At 51.6% G+C, this 16,582-nt stretch overlaps 1 protein-coding gene and 1 long non-coding RNA gene across 8 annotated transcripts; one reads left to right on the top strand and one right to left on the bottom strand.

Annotated features, from left to right (window-relative positions):
* The first annotated feature begins 192 nt into the window (after nt 1–192).
* Nucleotides 193–6,324, top strand: LOC310882206. The gene is made up of 2 exons (XR_014572845.1): nt 193–742; nt 1,737–6,324. It is a non-coding gene; the product is annotated as an uncharacterized lncRNA (long non-coding RNA).
* On the bottom strand, nt 6,091–15,066 carry CHST12 (carbohydrate sulfotransferase 12). Of its 7 annotated transcripts, none has more exons than XM_083800628.1 (3): nt 13,584–13,767; nt 9,006–9,358; nt 6,091–7,863 (listed from the first exon to the last, which is right to left on the bottom strand). In XM_083800628.1, the coding sequence occupies exon 3, from the start codon at nt 7,766–7,768 to the stop codon at nt 6,509–6,511; it is 1,260 nt and encodes a 419-aa protein (XP_083656754.1). In that variant the 5' UTR covers nt 7,769–7,863; nt 9,006–9,358; nt 13,584–13,767; the 3' UTR covers nt 6,091–6,508. The 7 variants fall into 7 exon arrangements, with proteins under 7 accessions (XP_083656754.1, XP_083656756.1, XP_083656753.1 ...); XM_083800630.1 differs by lacking the exons at nt 9,006–9,358; nt 13,584–13,767 and adding exons at nt 12,305–12,378; nt 12,583–13,127; XM_083800627.1 differs by lacking the exons at nt 9,006–9,358; nt 13,584–13,767 and adding exons at nt 10,616–11,262; nt 12,305–13,127.
* Between the last annotated feature and the right edge of the window lie 1,516 nt (nt 15,067–16,582).

The following is a 16,582-nucleotide window of genomic DNA, read 5'->3' on the forward strand; positions in this document are numbered from 1 at the left end:
ACACATCCCTAGCTCCGCTCCACTCCCTGCTGACCACATTTTGGCCGCTGCTGTCTTTTTGACACACATCTTGCTGGCTCATCACTATCCCCCACGCTCCTCCCTTTTTTCCACAGAGGACTGTCCAGGCTCCAACCAAAACAAGAGGCAATCCCGGTCGCGTTCTCTCCCATCCATTTTGAATTCCTGCAGAGAATGACAGAGAAATAAACACTGAAGCTGCAGCTTCCCTGCCACAAAACACAGCTTTGCCAAAGCCGTGTGTGATCCGTCTGCCCGGGGGATAAAACACGAGGTTCGTTAAGGCACTGCCCGGTGGGTCAGGAAAAGTCTCCCACGTTTGTTTAATGGCTCATACTGTTTGTTTAATGGTTCAGACAGGGATGGGAGTATTTTGGTGTCAGTACGGTCTGGCAACCAGATTCAGCCTAATCTAAGGATAAGAACCTGAGACATAACTGTTAAACCCTTCACTAGGTGAAAAGCAGAAGTCCTTCAATGCTCACGGACATCTTGGCTGGCTGAGCCCCCCCCAGCTCTTCCCTGGCCCCCATGGAAAGTCAAGGATAGGCAGCATCTTCCAAGATAAAGAAAGACACTTTGTTCGTGATGGCACGCTCTGCACCTCGAGCTGCCTGGAAGCCAGCCAGGGACGGAGCGGGGCAGCCAGCCACAACCTCCATGAATTTCCTCAGCTGAGTTCTGCCCATGGACCCGTGCAAGCCCTTGAGCTCTCCGAAGGGTAAGGACTTCTTGAATCAATACACATATTCTTCACACCAACAGCTTCCAGGCTCACCCTGTGGCACAAAAAGACTGGGTTGAGGGGGTTTCGTGGGGCTTTTGTCGCTGAATGCTGCAGCCAAGGCTCTCAGCTGAGGCGCTGCTGGACGGCCTGCTCCACCCCGAGGCCTCCAGGCCTCCCGCAGGCACAGCTCACCGAGAGCCACCAGAACGCAGGTACCTCCCGCTGCCCCGTCACGGGGACAGGCAGGAGACAGCCTGAGCAGGCAGCAAACAATTAGCAGCGCTGCTAATTGAAAACACGCTCTCATCTGTCTCTTGGCCTGAGGACACGGGCAATTGCGAGATTCCCTGGGTTTGTCACTGGTATCGACATCAGCTCCCGCAAGGGAAACTCCGAACGCTCCCCATCTCACCGCCCCGGGGGGTCACCGTCGCTCTCCAAACCCCCCACCCAGACCACAGAATTCTCTGGTATTCTGCAGAAGCAATGAATTTCTCAAGCCCAGGGAAAGGCTCACCAAAAAGCCCACAGAAAGGTGATTGCTATCCATAGAGCAGTGTGAGAGCTTTCTCCAAGGGGCTCCGGTGCCCCAGGTGCCCGGTCTGGAAATGACAAGAGCCCGAATCCTCACATCACCCGCTCACTGCTGGCAGCGCTGCCCCTCGCAATCCCAACGTGTTCCCCTGGGCAGAAATGCAGCACAAAAGAGTGGCTGAGGATGCTGCCCCACTCCAAAGCCTCCCAGGGCAAGGAAATAGCAGCTGCAGGTGGGACAGCTGGGTTTTCTGAGCATCAGAGAGCAAGAAAGACCAAAGAGGTTTTACTTGGAGTGCCCGTACTCACAGCCAGAGCATTTTGGTGTGGAAACTCCCTTCCCTCCCATCCCAGTATCACACCGCTGATCTCACAACTCCCTTCCAACAGGAACTGAGCTGAACTGCTATGACTTCTCCACTTCCTTTTTTTTTTTTTTTTTAATTATTTTAAGCTTTTCCTGAAATATGCACAACCACAAAAGCAAAGATGAAGCGAAGATGAAGCAGGGCTGGGAGGACGTCGGGCTGCTGCAACAACTCTGCGGGAAGGCGCTGCGGCACGTCAGGATGCTCGAGGGGATGCTGGAGCCAAGCTGCAAAAGTTCTCGAGATGGACCCCGCTGCCACGGGAGCCAGGCTGGGAGCTGCAGCCCGCCTGGCAGCAACGACACCGCTCCTCAGAGCCCAGGAACAGCAAATGGGTTTCAGATGGGCCACTGCGGAGCTGCCACAGCCCCAGCGCCGCTCGCAGACCCAGCGCCTGCAGCGAGCGAGCCGCTGCCCAGCATCGCTGCCAGGTTCCCCCGCAGCTGAGTGTTACCCAGCTCCTGCAGGAGCCAACGCCAGCCTCTGCAGTCCGAGCTGGATCCTTGAGTAAAGCAAAAAGAACAGAAGAGCTGCTTTAACCCTGCTTCAGACCCAGGCATCATTGTCTTCATTAAATCCCATCTTTCTTTTTCACCCTACCCTCGATGGGAAGGTTTCCTAGCGAGCACGACATGGGCAAGCCCTTAAATTCCAGCCACCCCATTTGCTTGTCCAGTCAGCGCACCCCACACCCTCCCTGGCACCGTTTTGCACCACGGCCACACGTGATCCTGCCAAGTCACCGGCTTTCCCCGCACTCCAGCTTACATAAAGAGGAACAAACTCACTTTTCTTCGCCACCCTTTCAATGCTGCCATTCATCCCTGCCCTCCACCCTCCCAGTGCCACCTGGAGGGATTCAAAATGCACAGCCAAAACCCTCCACAAATTATCCCAGGGCAACTTTTTGCCCCCTGGGTTGTCTGTGGGTGATGGCTCTACAGTTTTGTCCCCAAACGTGAATTAAAGGATTAAAGCCAAAATTTCCAAGATGCAAAGGAATCCATGAATTAAGGACTCTCCGTACCCTGGCAAAGCCATGCCACTGCTCAAAAAGCAAAGAGCTCTGAGGCCTGACAGTCCTGAGCATGCAGGGGCTGCAGGGACAGGTCACGTACCTCGTGCCGTACTGGTGAGTCCTGCATCGAACAGCAAGGGACCCCATCTGTCAAATGGCTGCACAAAGACCTCAGTTGTGATGCTGAGCAAGCACAAAAGCTAGTCGCAGTTCCACCTGGGAACACCTCGGTCAAACCCCAGGTTATTTTTGCATCCGCACTTCGGTTCTGCCTGGTTGGAGACACCGGGCTGGCTTTTGCCAAGTGGTCAACCCCAGGGAAAAGCAAGCCAGAAGGGGAACAGGACATAATTTTGCAGGCTGAGCATGAAACGACAAAGCCAGGTTTATTTAGACACAAGTAGGCCACTTCAAAGCATTTTTCTATCCCTTATAGAATCAGTACTGGCATCAAAGCCACCTAAACTCGGGATTTTTAGCCCTCTCCTGACTCGAGTCCAGCATGGATGCATACTGCCTGCATTTGCCAATCATTCTGCCATTATTTGTCAAATACTGAATGCCAGCTCATTTAGAAAACCAGGGAGAGGAAGCATGGCTGGTTTGAACTCTTTGTCCTCCCCCCTCCCCAACCCCTCCACTTTTACATCATCAGAACAGAGCAAGAAACCCACAAAAAATGCACATTCCCAAAGCCAGAGGCTCTGTCCCAGTTCTGGCAACACAGTGGTCTCACCACAAAGCTCAGCGCAGCCTGGATCGCCTTCGACTCCTTAACAATACATTCACAGTGGTGGAAGGGTGGGGAGGGAGGGCTTCAAAAGAAAAAGCAGCAAGGAACAAGCTATTTGGAAGCCAGAAGCCACCCGCTGCAAAGCGACCCTCTCCATCGGAGCTTTTTGCTCCTCCCTGCAAGCGTTTTGGAGCATGGCAAGGGGAGGCGCAGAGAGCTTTGGCTGGGTGTGGGTCTGCAAAGATTAAAATTTCGTAAATGTAAAAGCAGGCTGGACTTCGGTGAAAGATGGAAAGCATGGAAGACAGCCCTCTTGAACCATCCTTACCACCCTGACCACAACTACCGAGGGTGAAGCTGCCGGGGAAGCCGGAGCCTGCAGGCAGCTTCCTGAACCTTGCACGTGGAGCACGATGGACCTAAGCGTGACTCAGGGGGGTATTAGCACATAATGCTGGAATTTACCCACTTTGCCCAGCTTTGTGGGGGGGCAGAGGAGGGGAGTCAGTGCATGCAGAGTCCCCTCTCTGAGGTTTGCAAAGGCAGGGAGGATTTTTTGTTCCATTGCTGTTAAAATTACAAGGCAGATGTACAGAGAGGATGCTCTCCCATCGCACAGAGCAGCTGCTGCATAGATTTGCAGCCACCCTGCGTGTTCTCTGCCAATTGCACAACCACCAAAAATGAGAGTCGAGAAGGGTAACACCCTGCAACCAGTTCCTCCTCTGCCCAGAACAAGCGACTTACAGCCGGTGACCATGGAAAGATGCTCCTGCTCTGCCTGGGATAAGCCACAGCCATGAATCACAGGGTGACTGCAGGTGAGGATGCAGCTGCAGCTGGTTTGCAGGACGAGCATCGCAGGGGGCACATCGGCTGAGCACGGTTCAGAGGGGCAGGAAGAGACATGGCTCGGTCAAGAGGCGCAGGGGAAGCAGCTGGAAGGAAGTTTGCACAGCTCGTGCTATGCTGCGCTTGGCAGCGCATCTGCGCGATGTTCCCAGCTGCCCACGTCTGCAAATACTAAACATTAATTAAATTGAAATTAAAAGAAAAAAAATAAACACGGTGTAATGACAACAGCCTAAAACATCCATGCTGTATCTTTGAAGAGCAGGATGATCCTACCCTGAAGAAATGTAAATATCACAGGAACCATGAGACTCCCGGGATTACTCATTACAGGAGACGAAGAGTCTCAACATCTCTCTGTTTTTCAGCGATTAGCTTGTAATTGAAAAAAAAATGAATAGATCAACACTTTTCTATTATTAGTTTTAAATAATGACTCAGAAACAGGAACTTCCTTTTTCCCCAAGCTGTGAAGATCTAAGCACTAAGAATCAGATCATGGCTTCAGGCTCATTTAAACTGCAAATATCTCAGCAGAAATTACAGGAGAGTGCTGTGAATACAATGAGAAACAGATTCTTTGCCTCCAGCATAACTGCTTGCTATTACCTTTCACTTAAAGATTAAAAAGCTTGATGCAGCCTATTTACCAGGAAGACAGCACTATGCCAAGACGATGCACATGTACAGAGGTTGGAGAAGGAAAGAAACGGGGAGGAAAAGTCATGCCTGCTGATGGCCTCCGAGAGAAACTGAGAAAATGTCAGCTCAGAGGAGCCTGCCCAGAACACAGGGCTGCCTCCCAAAGCCTGAACCTGGACTTCAATCACTGACACCATTCACAGCTCAAGAAGTAATTAAGCATTTCAGCTCTAAAGGAGTTCCCTGCCCAATCAGCAAAGCTGACTGTTTTTTGCAGAGCAATTCAAAGAGAAGCAGATTCAGCTGATTAGATACAAAAAGTGTCTCTAAAAGCATTAATTTCCTTTGGGAAGCAGCCCACAGGCTCCTAGCACAGTGGGCAACCATCACTCCTGCAGCAGGTCCCAGCAAGGCAGATGATTAAATCTGCATCAGTCAGTTGGTATAAACAGAAATGCAGCGGACGAGGATGCAGTGTCACGAGCAATAGTCAGCACTCTGAAAACAAATGAATTTTGAGATCGCCTTGGCACACACCAATTGAAAGAAATCTTTTGGGTTTTATTCTTCCCGGGATAAGTATCTGCACCCCTGCCCTGTCCCCCTAAAGCACTCGCAGCGATGGGGGTGTAACACAGCAGTGACCAGGTCATGGAGCAGCAGACCTCAGCCCCATCCTGCAACAGGATGAACTGTTCCTGCCGAAGCCGCTGTGGCGTGGAGCCGATCTCTGAGCAGCATATTCATCCAGGAGCATGCTCTGCCCATCCACATTGGCCACAACCCCCGAAAGGACCATTGTGGGAGATGCAAGGCATGGAAGCAGGGGCTGAGCAAACATGTTTTTGGAAAGCCAAGCCCCTCCACCACTCTGCTGCAAGTGGAAGCAGTGCAGGGATACTGGGCTGGCCACAGGTCTTGGCGTCAGTATTCCCAGCAGCCACTTCCCTTCGGTGAGCCCAGCTGCGAGCACCACCAGAGCTCTGGTACTCTTCCAGGGACGTTTGGAAGAGTCAAAGAGCTGCCCCAGCTGCGTTGCATCCAGCTCAGAGTGACCGTGAGCAGGTGCGGCAGGTAAAGGCACCGCCAACAAACCCAGCTCCCAAAGAGATTCGAGTGCTCTGCCAACACCACGCCTCCAGCACAAACAGCAGCCCCGAGACAACACAGAGAGGCAGATGCACCACTTCTTGGGTTTTTCTTTGACTTTTCGTTTTTTTTATTCCTTCCTTTCCTTTGCCACAACACACGCTTCGTATTAAATATCTTAAATATATTAATTTTAAAAAAGTATTAATAAAAAGCTACTGAAGGACACAGCTGGCAGAGTGACCGTGGGCAGCAACCCATTGCAAATATGGGGACATTAAAAAAAAAGAAAACCCAGAAAACAATGATAAAAAACAGGTTTTTTTTTTTTTTTTGCATATGCACAGCTGGCTGGAATATCCTGGACTCCAGCATTATTGCAAAAATGGAAGGGGAAGCAGTAGAAAAAATATATTCCATTGTACCAACCTGTATGGGGAAGGGAGTTAAGAGCAAAAATGAGGAGGCTTTAAACATTTTTGGTATTTCAGATGTTCCCTCCCACACCCACAGCCCAATCACTTTTAGTCTTTGAGCAAGTTTTCTGGCTTGGGGTAGCCAAAGAGTACAAAATCTGCTTCATAAAGCTTGTAGAGCTGCTGCCTCCAGGCCAGTGGGATTTTGGCAAACCAGTCATCCTCCCAGCTGCTGGCAGTCCTGTTCCTGTAGCTGGGAGGAAAGCGGAGCAGCCTGTCCACTTTGAGGAGCTGCAGTAGATAAGCAGCATCCTCATCCAGCGTCTCCAGCTTCCCAATGAAATCATAGTCTATCTGGCACGGGTGGCACAGCCGGTAAACCTGCCTCCAGTGCTCGTTGAAGGGGGCCATCTTCTCTGTCCTGGGATCCAGTAAGTACTGGATGAAGTCAGAAAAGGAGACTTTGAGGCCTGCCCCAAAGGCCTCGCTAACAGAGGTGGGAAGGTTGGTATGGTTGGAGTACAGCTTTAGCATGGGGATGGCAAAACGCCGGTAGAACTCCTCGTTCTCCAGCTCAAATTTGCTGCGAAAGGCAGAGATGAGGCGGACAAAAGGGTCCCGTACGAAGAGGAACTTAGTGTACTTCTTCAGCTTGATCTTCATGAGGTGCCGGGAGAATTTCCCGTAGCGACGCCAGAATTTGTTGAAAGTCAAGTGGGTGCTGGTGTTGTGAACGTGTTCCCGCGGGATATCCAGGGGGTTTCGGTAGGGCACCCCCTGGTCCAGCAGGCTCTCGCTCAGCACAATCATCACCCGTTTCCAGTTGGTGCAGGCCACCTTGGGGACGTAACAGTAGATGATGCCGTGGCGGTCATCCACAATCAGGTGGTTGAGCTCATAGTTTGGGATGTCATCAAAGGAGCGCTCCTTGGTGGGGAAGGCGAAGCTGGAATTGGCACAGAACTCCCGCAACGTTCTCTGCCTCTCTATCTGCAGTTTCTCTTGGTCCAAGCTGTTTCTGGCATTGTGTGTAGACCAGTCATAGCCCCGTACGTTCTCCTCCAAATTGCTCACCACGGGCTTGCTGGAGCCCTGGACGAGCAGCTGCTCTGTCTTTCGGGAGGTAGAGCTGTTCTGTTTCAGGTTCGAACTAAGCAGCTTTGCCAAAAATTCATCCACATCTGGCAAGGCTTCCCAGTCCCCACCTGCAGTGATACCAGGGATGGCCCCTGGGGAGTGAGGCCTGGAAAAGGACGTGTGCAGGTAGAAGTGTGCCGTTCCCACGTTGTCCCAGTACACGATGATCAGGAGGATCATGAAGATGGAGACCAGCACCACAGAGAGACGGAGGAGCCGTGCTTTGGTCATCCTGACAGCTACTGCGATAGCTGGCTTTCACTTGGATTCACCTCCGGCTTGCAGAGTGCGGGTTGGGATCCAGCATGGTGCTGCAGACCAGAAGCCTGGAAAGATACCAGAAATAAAGTTAATTGATCCCTTAATCACTCTGTTTTGGAGAGAATGACCTTGCACGGGGCTGACCATCTGGTTCTGCACAGGAAGAGCTGCGTGCTCCTCAGGTACCCGTAAGGACTACACGGAGAAGCACTGATTCTCCTGGGACAAAGCCTGACCTTCCCTCCCGTAGGTCCTCCCGTGGCAGTTTTAATAGTGTCTGGTTCTGCAACTGAACAGATGGGGTCATCAGACCTCAAAGCATCCTGACAGCCGACTACAGCCTTCATCTTCTGCTTCAGCTCTCACTAGCTCCTCCTTCCAGGGAGGATGAAAAATTGCATTTGTCCTGTGAACCCGGGACACGGTCAGAAGGGGATTTTGGGGCCCTCAGAAGCGAGCCTGTAACTGAGTTGAAAGCTCTGAGTTTATGGCCAAAAAGAGGCATAACAAGTTTACTGGTTTCCATAGCAATCTTGGTTTGTTCATCAACCTCAAGCTTCTTGAGTCACATGATTTCATGAGAAGCTGTTTTCATTTAAAAAATAAATAAATAAAATATTAAGATTTCAGGCCTCAAGTTTTCCGTGAGAAATCTGAGAGTATTCAAAAAATGCAGCTGTATACAGAAAGTATGCAGAACCGACTACCTTTCAGACCTCCTTGATTTATAAACGTCTCTAATACAACAGAAGGAAAGAGGGCTTGAGCCACGACTTTAGCATCTGGTAGCATGCTGTGGTCTCATCTCCCCCATGAAGATGCTCTACACCACTGTGCCGAAAACTAGGTCCTTATCAGAGTTACAAATACGTAGCCAAAGATGCCAGTGCCTCAGTGGCTAAACACAGCCCCTGTTGACAGAATATCAGACTCAACACTGTTTTATCTCATCTGTGTGAAGGTGCCCCGCAGATGTCACTTCCACCACATTTCTTGGTAGCTACTTCATTTTATCAAGAACAGAGATTACACAAACAGTTTTCCTGTGAGAACTCACAGGGACACAGCCCCGATAACAGCCAAGCATCAATAAAAATCTAGAAGAACGATTATTTTTAACTGAATGATTACTGAGACTAAGGATGCTCTGGTAAATCTCTGTCTGCGTCCGGCCTGCGTGTTGAGTCAGTACCTCTCTGCAGCTTACCATAACTAATGTTTCTGACTCACTCGTCCCTAACAACTCTTGATCACCAAAGACAGGTGAGAAATCACTGGTACAAAGGCAGTGAACAAAATCCTTCTTGGAGAGCGGAGCGATATTCTTCACTTCAGCCAGTCCCATCTCTTCACTGCTGCCCGGTACTTCCTTGCTGCCTCCCAGCCCCTCTCCACCTGCAGGTCCCTCCGAGGAGATGTCTCCCCAACCCTGCCGCGTGTTTGCTGCGCAGAGGCTCGCTCCTCACATCAGCCACGCAGCTGGGAGAAAAGCTGAGAGCACCTGGCCGCCCACAAGGGAAGTATCTCTGGGTGCCTGACAGAGGGTGGAAGCAGCCGGACCTGAAAGAAGGACACAAGGAACGTTTCCAGATAACTTGTCCTGGGTTCGCACAGCTGATCAATCTACCCCCAGCTCTGTCACAGGACCTCACATAAATCATTTAATCTCCATGCCATTGTTTCTCCTGCTAAGGGCATCCGTTCTACCTGTTTAGCTCCTAGGTTTGTCCAAGCACCCTAGGACTAAGGATCAGGCACTGAGAGCCATGGACGAACGACGCAGCGAAGTGAGGAGCAGCTAGCTGATGTTTTGAGAGAACCCAAGGTCAGCCGTTTTACACAAACCCTCTCTGCAAAGTTTAGCCAAGTGAAAAAGCGGCCGCTCCACAATCTCCCTCTCCCCTTCAAGCACAGTCCAGCCCCCGATTATAAACCCAGCAGAGGACATGCAGATCTAAGACAGGAGCCTCTCTTTCTGCAGGCATCCCCGTTCGGTGTAACGGCCTCAGAACAAACCCTACCAACAACAGCTCTGAAAACAAAACCACTTTAAGCAGCAAGCAGACCCGAAATGCTTTTCAGAATGAGGACTGGGTCTCTCTACCCCCCAGACTGGAGAGATCATTCCCCAGAAAGCTCACATTCACACACAGCTCTTGAACAGCACCAACCCCACCCCACACGGGGATGCAAAGAACCCCAGAGTCCGGATCTGCAGAAGCGCTGAGCCCCGTAGTCCTCACTGGGCAGTGTGCTCTGCAACTCTGAAACTCACCGAAGCGTTAAATCAATGGACTTGTCTGAAGGGCCATCTGCGTGGCTGTGCTTATGCCTCAGGGATGCCAGATTTTAACAAAGTCCTGGCTTCAAACACTAGACCAAAAGCATTAGGCCAGAATTTACTAGTGAACAGGAATGATATCAGACACGGTTATACATCAAAGTATCAGCTCAGTTTGTCCCAAAAGACATAAAACGCAGAAGTGAAGGTTTGGGGTTTTTCCACCCTGGTGTATTTATTTACATTTTGGAGGTGGAGATTGCCAGAAATTCAGCGTAGCTGTAGCCTGCCACGTGGTTTCACGCTGCAACACCAAACACTGTGTTTCTTCGAGTCAGGCTCTTATTCTACATGTTAAAAGGAGCTGGAAGAACTGTGCAAACATAACACACAGTACCCTGCAGAGCAAGAAGCAGGTATTACTCAGCAGTAATTCCTTGCATTTATCTAGTTAAGGCTGAGCACGGGTCAGATCTAAGAAGAATCACCCAGAGAGATGAGTGCAAAGTTAAGGAAGGGGAAAATTATATACGTACGTCAGCACTTCAGGCCAAGCATCTCGGTCCAACAGCAGAAGATAATGGAGTGATGCTGCCAAGCCTGCTGCTTGGCACATTCCTGGCTTTGCATTTTGCCTGAATCTGTTCTTGCTTTTGAGACGGTTTGCTGCTCAGGACAGGGAATGCTTCCTATTCTGTATGAATACGGTACCCACTGCGCACAAAATCCCTAACGTACTGGGTTTCCAACATTGCTTGAGACCTTGAGGGTAGCTGGAATACAGCAAGTCTGGAAAGCTGCAAAGAGCATCCCTTTTTTGCCATCCCCATACCCCGCAGCTTCCACAGCTTTAGGCTGCGCAGCAGCCTGCCAGCATTCCTGCGAAGCTGTCCCAGCCCAGCGCAGACAGATCACCCTCGTGGCGCTGATGGAAGCGAGCAAGGCGCTGTGTGTGGCACGGCAGGCACACACATTCCTTTGGGAAAACGGAAGGATGCTCTTCGTTAAAGCCACCGTGGTCACATAGCTTTACCCAGCACACCCCAAGGGCTCGAGCCTGCTTTCCAGGACACAGCACGCAGGCCTGCCAGAGCATTCGGCTTTCCCAAGACACACAGCAGTGAGCAGCACAGAATCAAAATGACTCCGCTTCCATTGACTGTGTCAGTGCCAGAGAGCAACCCTGGAAAAGAACAATAACGCAACTTAATTTCTCCTCCTGAGAAAGCTGCTGCAGAACACAGAGTTACTCTGTTGACTACGATACATCCTCTTTCCGAGCACTTCATAAAAGACGCCAGATTGAAAGCACAAATTAGAGGTCTCTGAGCACATCAGAGGGAATGTGCCTTCATCCTCCCCTTGCCAGAATCAAAAGGAAAAGCCTCCAGGAGAAGCCAAGAATTTACATTCAAGTTTAACCCAAAGTCACCAGCCAACAAGAATGTGCACCGGGATGCACACAAAGCTGCTTCTGTGACACGATGCCGGCAAACTGGGAAACAGACCAAGTGCTATAATCATCCTACACAGCCTCCTGAACAGCCATAACAGGATTATCTCCAACCTGAGCTTGGCCTGGGTGCAAACCAATGACTCTTCTCCCCATCCCAGGCCTGAAAGACACTGAGGTGCAAGGTCACTGCTCGCATCCTCTCCTATCACAAGCTGCCATGTCAAATACCTCTCTAGATTGCTCAAACTCCACTTTAAAACTAGAAATGGGGGGGGTGGGGGGGTGGGGAGGAATGCATCCCCAGCACTCTTATTGCAAAAGCTATTGCAGATCCAGCTCCTCAAGGATTTGGAAACCTTACTTGCACTTCACAGCCAGTTTGCAATCGTTTGTTCTCAGGGCAAACGGCAGCTTAAGTAACCCCTGTCTCTTTCTTCCTGTCTTCTCTACAACATATCCGTGCAATGACTACATTCTCTCGCTGCCTCTCTTTGCAAAAGAAAGTAACTCCAGATCTGCTTGTTCCCTTGCTGGAGCAGTACGGGCTACAGAAAATAAAGAAGCTCATGTACATGTACATACTAGAGACAGTGGACATAATCCCACTCCTTTAACAGCAATGGTTTCTAAAGGACTGTGCCTCCAAAGGCTTCGGTGCAGCTTCCACCTCTTCTTGCTCTGTATTTTCCCAGGTTTGCCCTCCTCACAGCGCTCCTAGGTCCCTCTGAGGACTCACAGGGCACAGATCAGGCACTAAGCACCCGCTCACCTGCTCTAGAGCCCGTTCGTTAAAATGCAGGATGCTACAGGATGTCAGACAGCTTGTTCAGGCTTTGGCTGCCTCTGAAGGTAAAAAGGGGCGGAAGGAGAACTTTTAAAAACATACAAAAAAAACCTTAAACCAACACTTCCCTTGCAGCACTTTCACTCACCAGCAGTCACTTGACCCACGCAGCCTTCTTTACCCACGTGCGGTGGCACACACCTGCTACTGGTTAGGCTCGGGCAGTAAGCAGGCTCCATCCAGAGCATAAAAACCAAACTAACCTCTCTGTAGGTGCAGAAGAATGAGCTCCTCTCATCCATAACAAACGCTCAATGCGCTAAGAACCAGAAAAGAATTTCACGCACTCGGCCATCACTCAGTAAATTGCTTCTCCACAGCTTTCCAGTATCTAGTGCCCTTTGCAAACGAGGGAAGTTTTAACTCATGTAGTATCATTCACTATTTACACATGTGCGCACTGTAAGCCAAAGAAAAAGCGCTTGCATTGTGTGTTTTACCCCAGCTTAACACATATACGCTAGAGACCAGCAAAAGACGTCTTAATCAAGGTAGCTGTGCCAGCGCCTTCCCTCCCATCACCGCCACAAAGCCCGGTTTGTACAGCCTTGGCAGCGCCGGTCTCCTCTTTTTTAACACCCACCCTGGGAAGTTGTCCCCATAGCCATCCCTCTACGCCTTCCAGCAGGAAACACCCCGAACGCAGCACGTTCTCTGCATTTGTCGTGAGCCTGAAGCCCTCCCACGGCTCCTGGCCTTACCACCTGGGGAAGAGTCCGCGCGAGTCCCGGTGCCTGCAGCCCGCGCCAACACAAACCTGGAACAGTTGTGGCACGTCAACAGCAGCTCCCTGCAACTCACCCCATCCGCATCTGCCTTGGGAACGCTTCATTAAAGCGCAGCCTTCTGCTGCTCGTGGTTCAGCTCTGAAGCTTTCCTCTTTTCAAGTTCAAAAGCGATTAGTGATGTTACGGGCTGCCCGTGCTGGGCAAGCGATGCAAAGCCACGCACCGACCGACGGTGGAAGCCGCTCCCCCAAGGGCACCGCTCCCAGCCTGTGCTCCTGGGGCTGCCCACAGGGCAGGAGGCGGCGGGTCCCGAGGCGGCCGGGACTCGGGGCAGAGCCCCGGGGGAAACGGGGCAGAGCCCGGGGGGCAGCAGAGGGGCCGGCACCCGGACAGGAGCCGCCTCAGCCCCACACAGACCCGAGCTCGGGGGAGGAGGGGGGCACCGAGGAGAAGGATAACGGGGCCGTGCGCCCTACCTGCTGCCCGGGGCGGGGGCGCTGAAGGAGAGTGGGGGCTGCTGCTGGCGGCGGGCTGGAGTCACCGGAGGGCCCGTCCGTCTGTCTGCCCCTCTGTCCGTCCGTCTGCCCGTCCCGTCCCCCCCCCCGCAGGCACCGAGCCCCGCGCCCTGAGGCCGGCCCGCCCCGCCGTGGGCGGCTCCGCGCTCACCTCCGCCCGGGCGGCGGCGGCGGCAGCGCCTTCCTCCTCCTCTTCCTCCTCCTCCTCCTCCTCCTCCTCCTCCTCCTCCTCCTCCTCCTCCTCCTCCTCCCGCAGCCCGGCCCCGTCCCGGTGCCGCCGCCGCCGCCTCTCGCGAGACGCCGGGCACCGGGGGTCCCCCCGCAGGGCCGCGGCGCAGGCGCCGCCCCGCCCGCAGCCCTCAGGGCCCGGAGCAGGCCTGGCCTGGGGGCCTCGGGGGGGACGCCCCTGAGGGAAGGGCTCTCGGCTCCCCCTCAGCGCTCTCCGAAACGTGGCCGCGTTGCCAGCTCGTCCTGACGGGCAGGGGGAGGCTGCGGGAGATCTGTTAACCGGGGGGTTGCCTTTAGCTTGGTCGCAGGCAGCGCGCCCGTGTGTTTGGGCGTACGGGGGATGGAGAAAGGAAAGAAGCCTCTCCAGTGCCTGCCCCAGTGACAGGACGGGGACGGAAGCAGCCAGTGATGGATGTGACGGCAGTAATCCTCGTCCCGACGTGAACACAGCATCCTGAGACATCCGTGTGTGCTGGAGCTCAGGCTTACATACAGCCACTTGAAGCTATTTGAGGGGAGAAAGAAACTATGCGGCTTTTTGGGTTCTGTCCCACTAGGCCCTTAGAGGAGCAGGGTGTAGCTGAGGCACAGCACAGCTAGAAGGTGCTGCCTGAAAAGCCCAGAGCAGTTTAAACGCCCTTTTCTACTCCTACGCTTTGTGACCGAGAAGAATCAAAGCCTCAGAAAAGGAGCAGGGCCCTGCTTTGCGCAGGAGGTGGGTCTGGGGCGCGGGCTGGAGCCTCAGTTACAGCAGTTCTCCAAGCTGCAAAGGATATTTACACATTCCACCTCTGAGATCTCAATGGCCAAGTTTTACATGTATTAACATAGGCTTAAATATATAGGTTTTACAAACAGGAAAATTAGCACATCATTAGTCCCGTGCGCTTTACAACAGTCATGGCAAATTATCAAACTGTTGTTACACAACCTCCGTATAGAGATGGAGCCTCAAAGCTGTGCATTAGACTCAAATGTCCGGGTCTCTGCTTGAAATAGCTCTGAACACTGCAGCTTTTCATAGTGATTCAGCCCAAAGGTATTCAGTGGAGATGTATGCACTTGGAAAACTCGCTTTTCCTTCACTTTTGGTCCTTCAGTGCCTGCAGGTCACGTGAGGTCTTGTAAATAGCGGCTTGGCTCGAGACTCGCTGGCCCAGGTTTGTTTTACACACACACTGTGCTTATTTTATCTGTCTGCCATTTTTTTATATCTTTGTTTATGTGAAATAGATAAGCAAACGGACAAGTTTTCCTGACCTTTCTGTTTTGCAATTGCACCTCTTCCTGCTTCTTCCTGTTTAATTAGGGAAATCAGCTGCCTTCTTATGGCAGCTTATGCACTTGTATTGCATCCCACTTCAGCAGTTTAAGGCATTTTATAAATACAAGTAAATTAAGTTTCCTTAGCCCTGGAGTGAACTACCCCTCATCTTCTGAACAGGTAGCAAAGCAAGAGGCACAGAGGGATAGGGAAGGTGATCGGTGTCACGGCAAGTGAGAAAGAGCATGTAGGAGAATTCTTTGTGAGTGCTGCAGCTGTAAAAATGTTCTTGAACCATTTGTGAAGTGCATGAACCTAGCTGAGATTGTCGTCTTAGACACTTTGGCAGACCCAGGAGAAAGCACTTTATTTGTAACATCTTTAAAAAGTAGGAACCCACTTAAAAAATAAAAATATAAAAATAGTCCCTTATGGAGAAGATTGCTGACTGGAGACATTTTTTTTCCAAAAATAAAAACATTCCTGCCATTGACCTCCAGGCTACCTCTTATCAGGGTCTTCACCTATCACCACGCTGCTTGTCCCCACTGCAGTCCGATCTGAAATGCTGTTTAGGTGGAAAAGAGCTTAGAGCAGTGTCTGGCTGCTCTCACAGCCAAACATCTGCTCACCCAAACAGCATTCCAGGCGTGCATTGCACCTCCCCACCTCACAGCAACACACGGAGACAGCAGGGGAGAAAGACGAAGCTATTTCTCAGGCATTTACATTTGGTTTGAATAATCAGGCAGCCTTTTGGGTGCTTGGGTGGTATCCACACCTTTGCCCTGGGAAAAAGGCAGCTCGGGCTCCACGCTGACATCTGGGAGGAGAACACTGCTGGGAAAATGCGATTGTCCTCTTCTCTTGGACTCTGTTTACACCTTAGTTGTCTTTAATTAAAGCTAACAGCTACAGCACGCAGTACAGAAGAAAGACTTGTGGTAGGAGTATAGAAGAAGTCATGTACAAATGTAAGGTCCCTCTCTGCTAACCTTCCCTCTGCTTTTCAGCATCACAACACAAGCTAAAATGGATCTTAAGGCATGCTACCCCTGCACCCACTTCCCCTACTTCCGACAGCCCCCAGACTGCAATCCCTTAGGGCCAGGGGCAGTCCTGCTCCCCTGGTGACTTTTCTCCAGTCCTCTGCTCATTCCCCACGCGGATGACGAGCTGCTGCTTTTGACGGCTGCTGGCACCATCTGCAGGCCCTGCACAGGAGGGAAGCGAAGTACCCGACCAAGTTTCTCCGCTTTGGTTTGAGGCTGGTTGCTGGTCAGAAAGGGAAGAGGCAGATTGCCGTGGGCTCAGCAGAGGTGAGATCTGCAAAGGCCCAAGATTTGCACGTAGTTGTCTCAAAAATTTCCCAAGGCAACACATTCAGTAGAAGCAGTGCATTGCCACATGGCTAATTCAGATTAAATTTTATTCTTCAAGCGTGGATTAAACTAGGATTATGAACACC

The sequence above is a fragment of the Anser anser genome, assembly GCF_964211835.1.
Source record: "Anser anser genome assembly, chromosome: 15".
NCBI lineage: Eukaryota > Metazoa > Chordata > Aves > Anseriformes > Anatidae > Anser > Anser anser.

Bases quoted from the DNA above. Each gene is read 5' to 3' on its own strand.
- CHST12 (XM_083800624.1), bottom strand. From the start codon at position 7,768: ATGACCAAAGCACGGCTCCTCCGTCTCTCTGTGGTGCTGGTCTCCATC.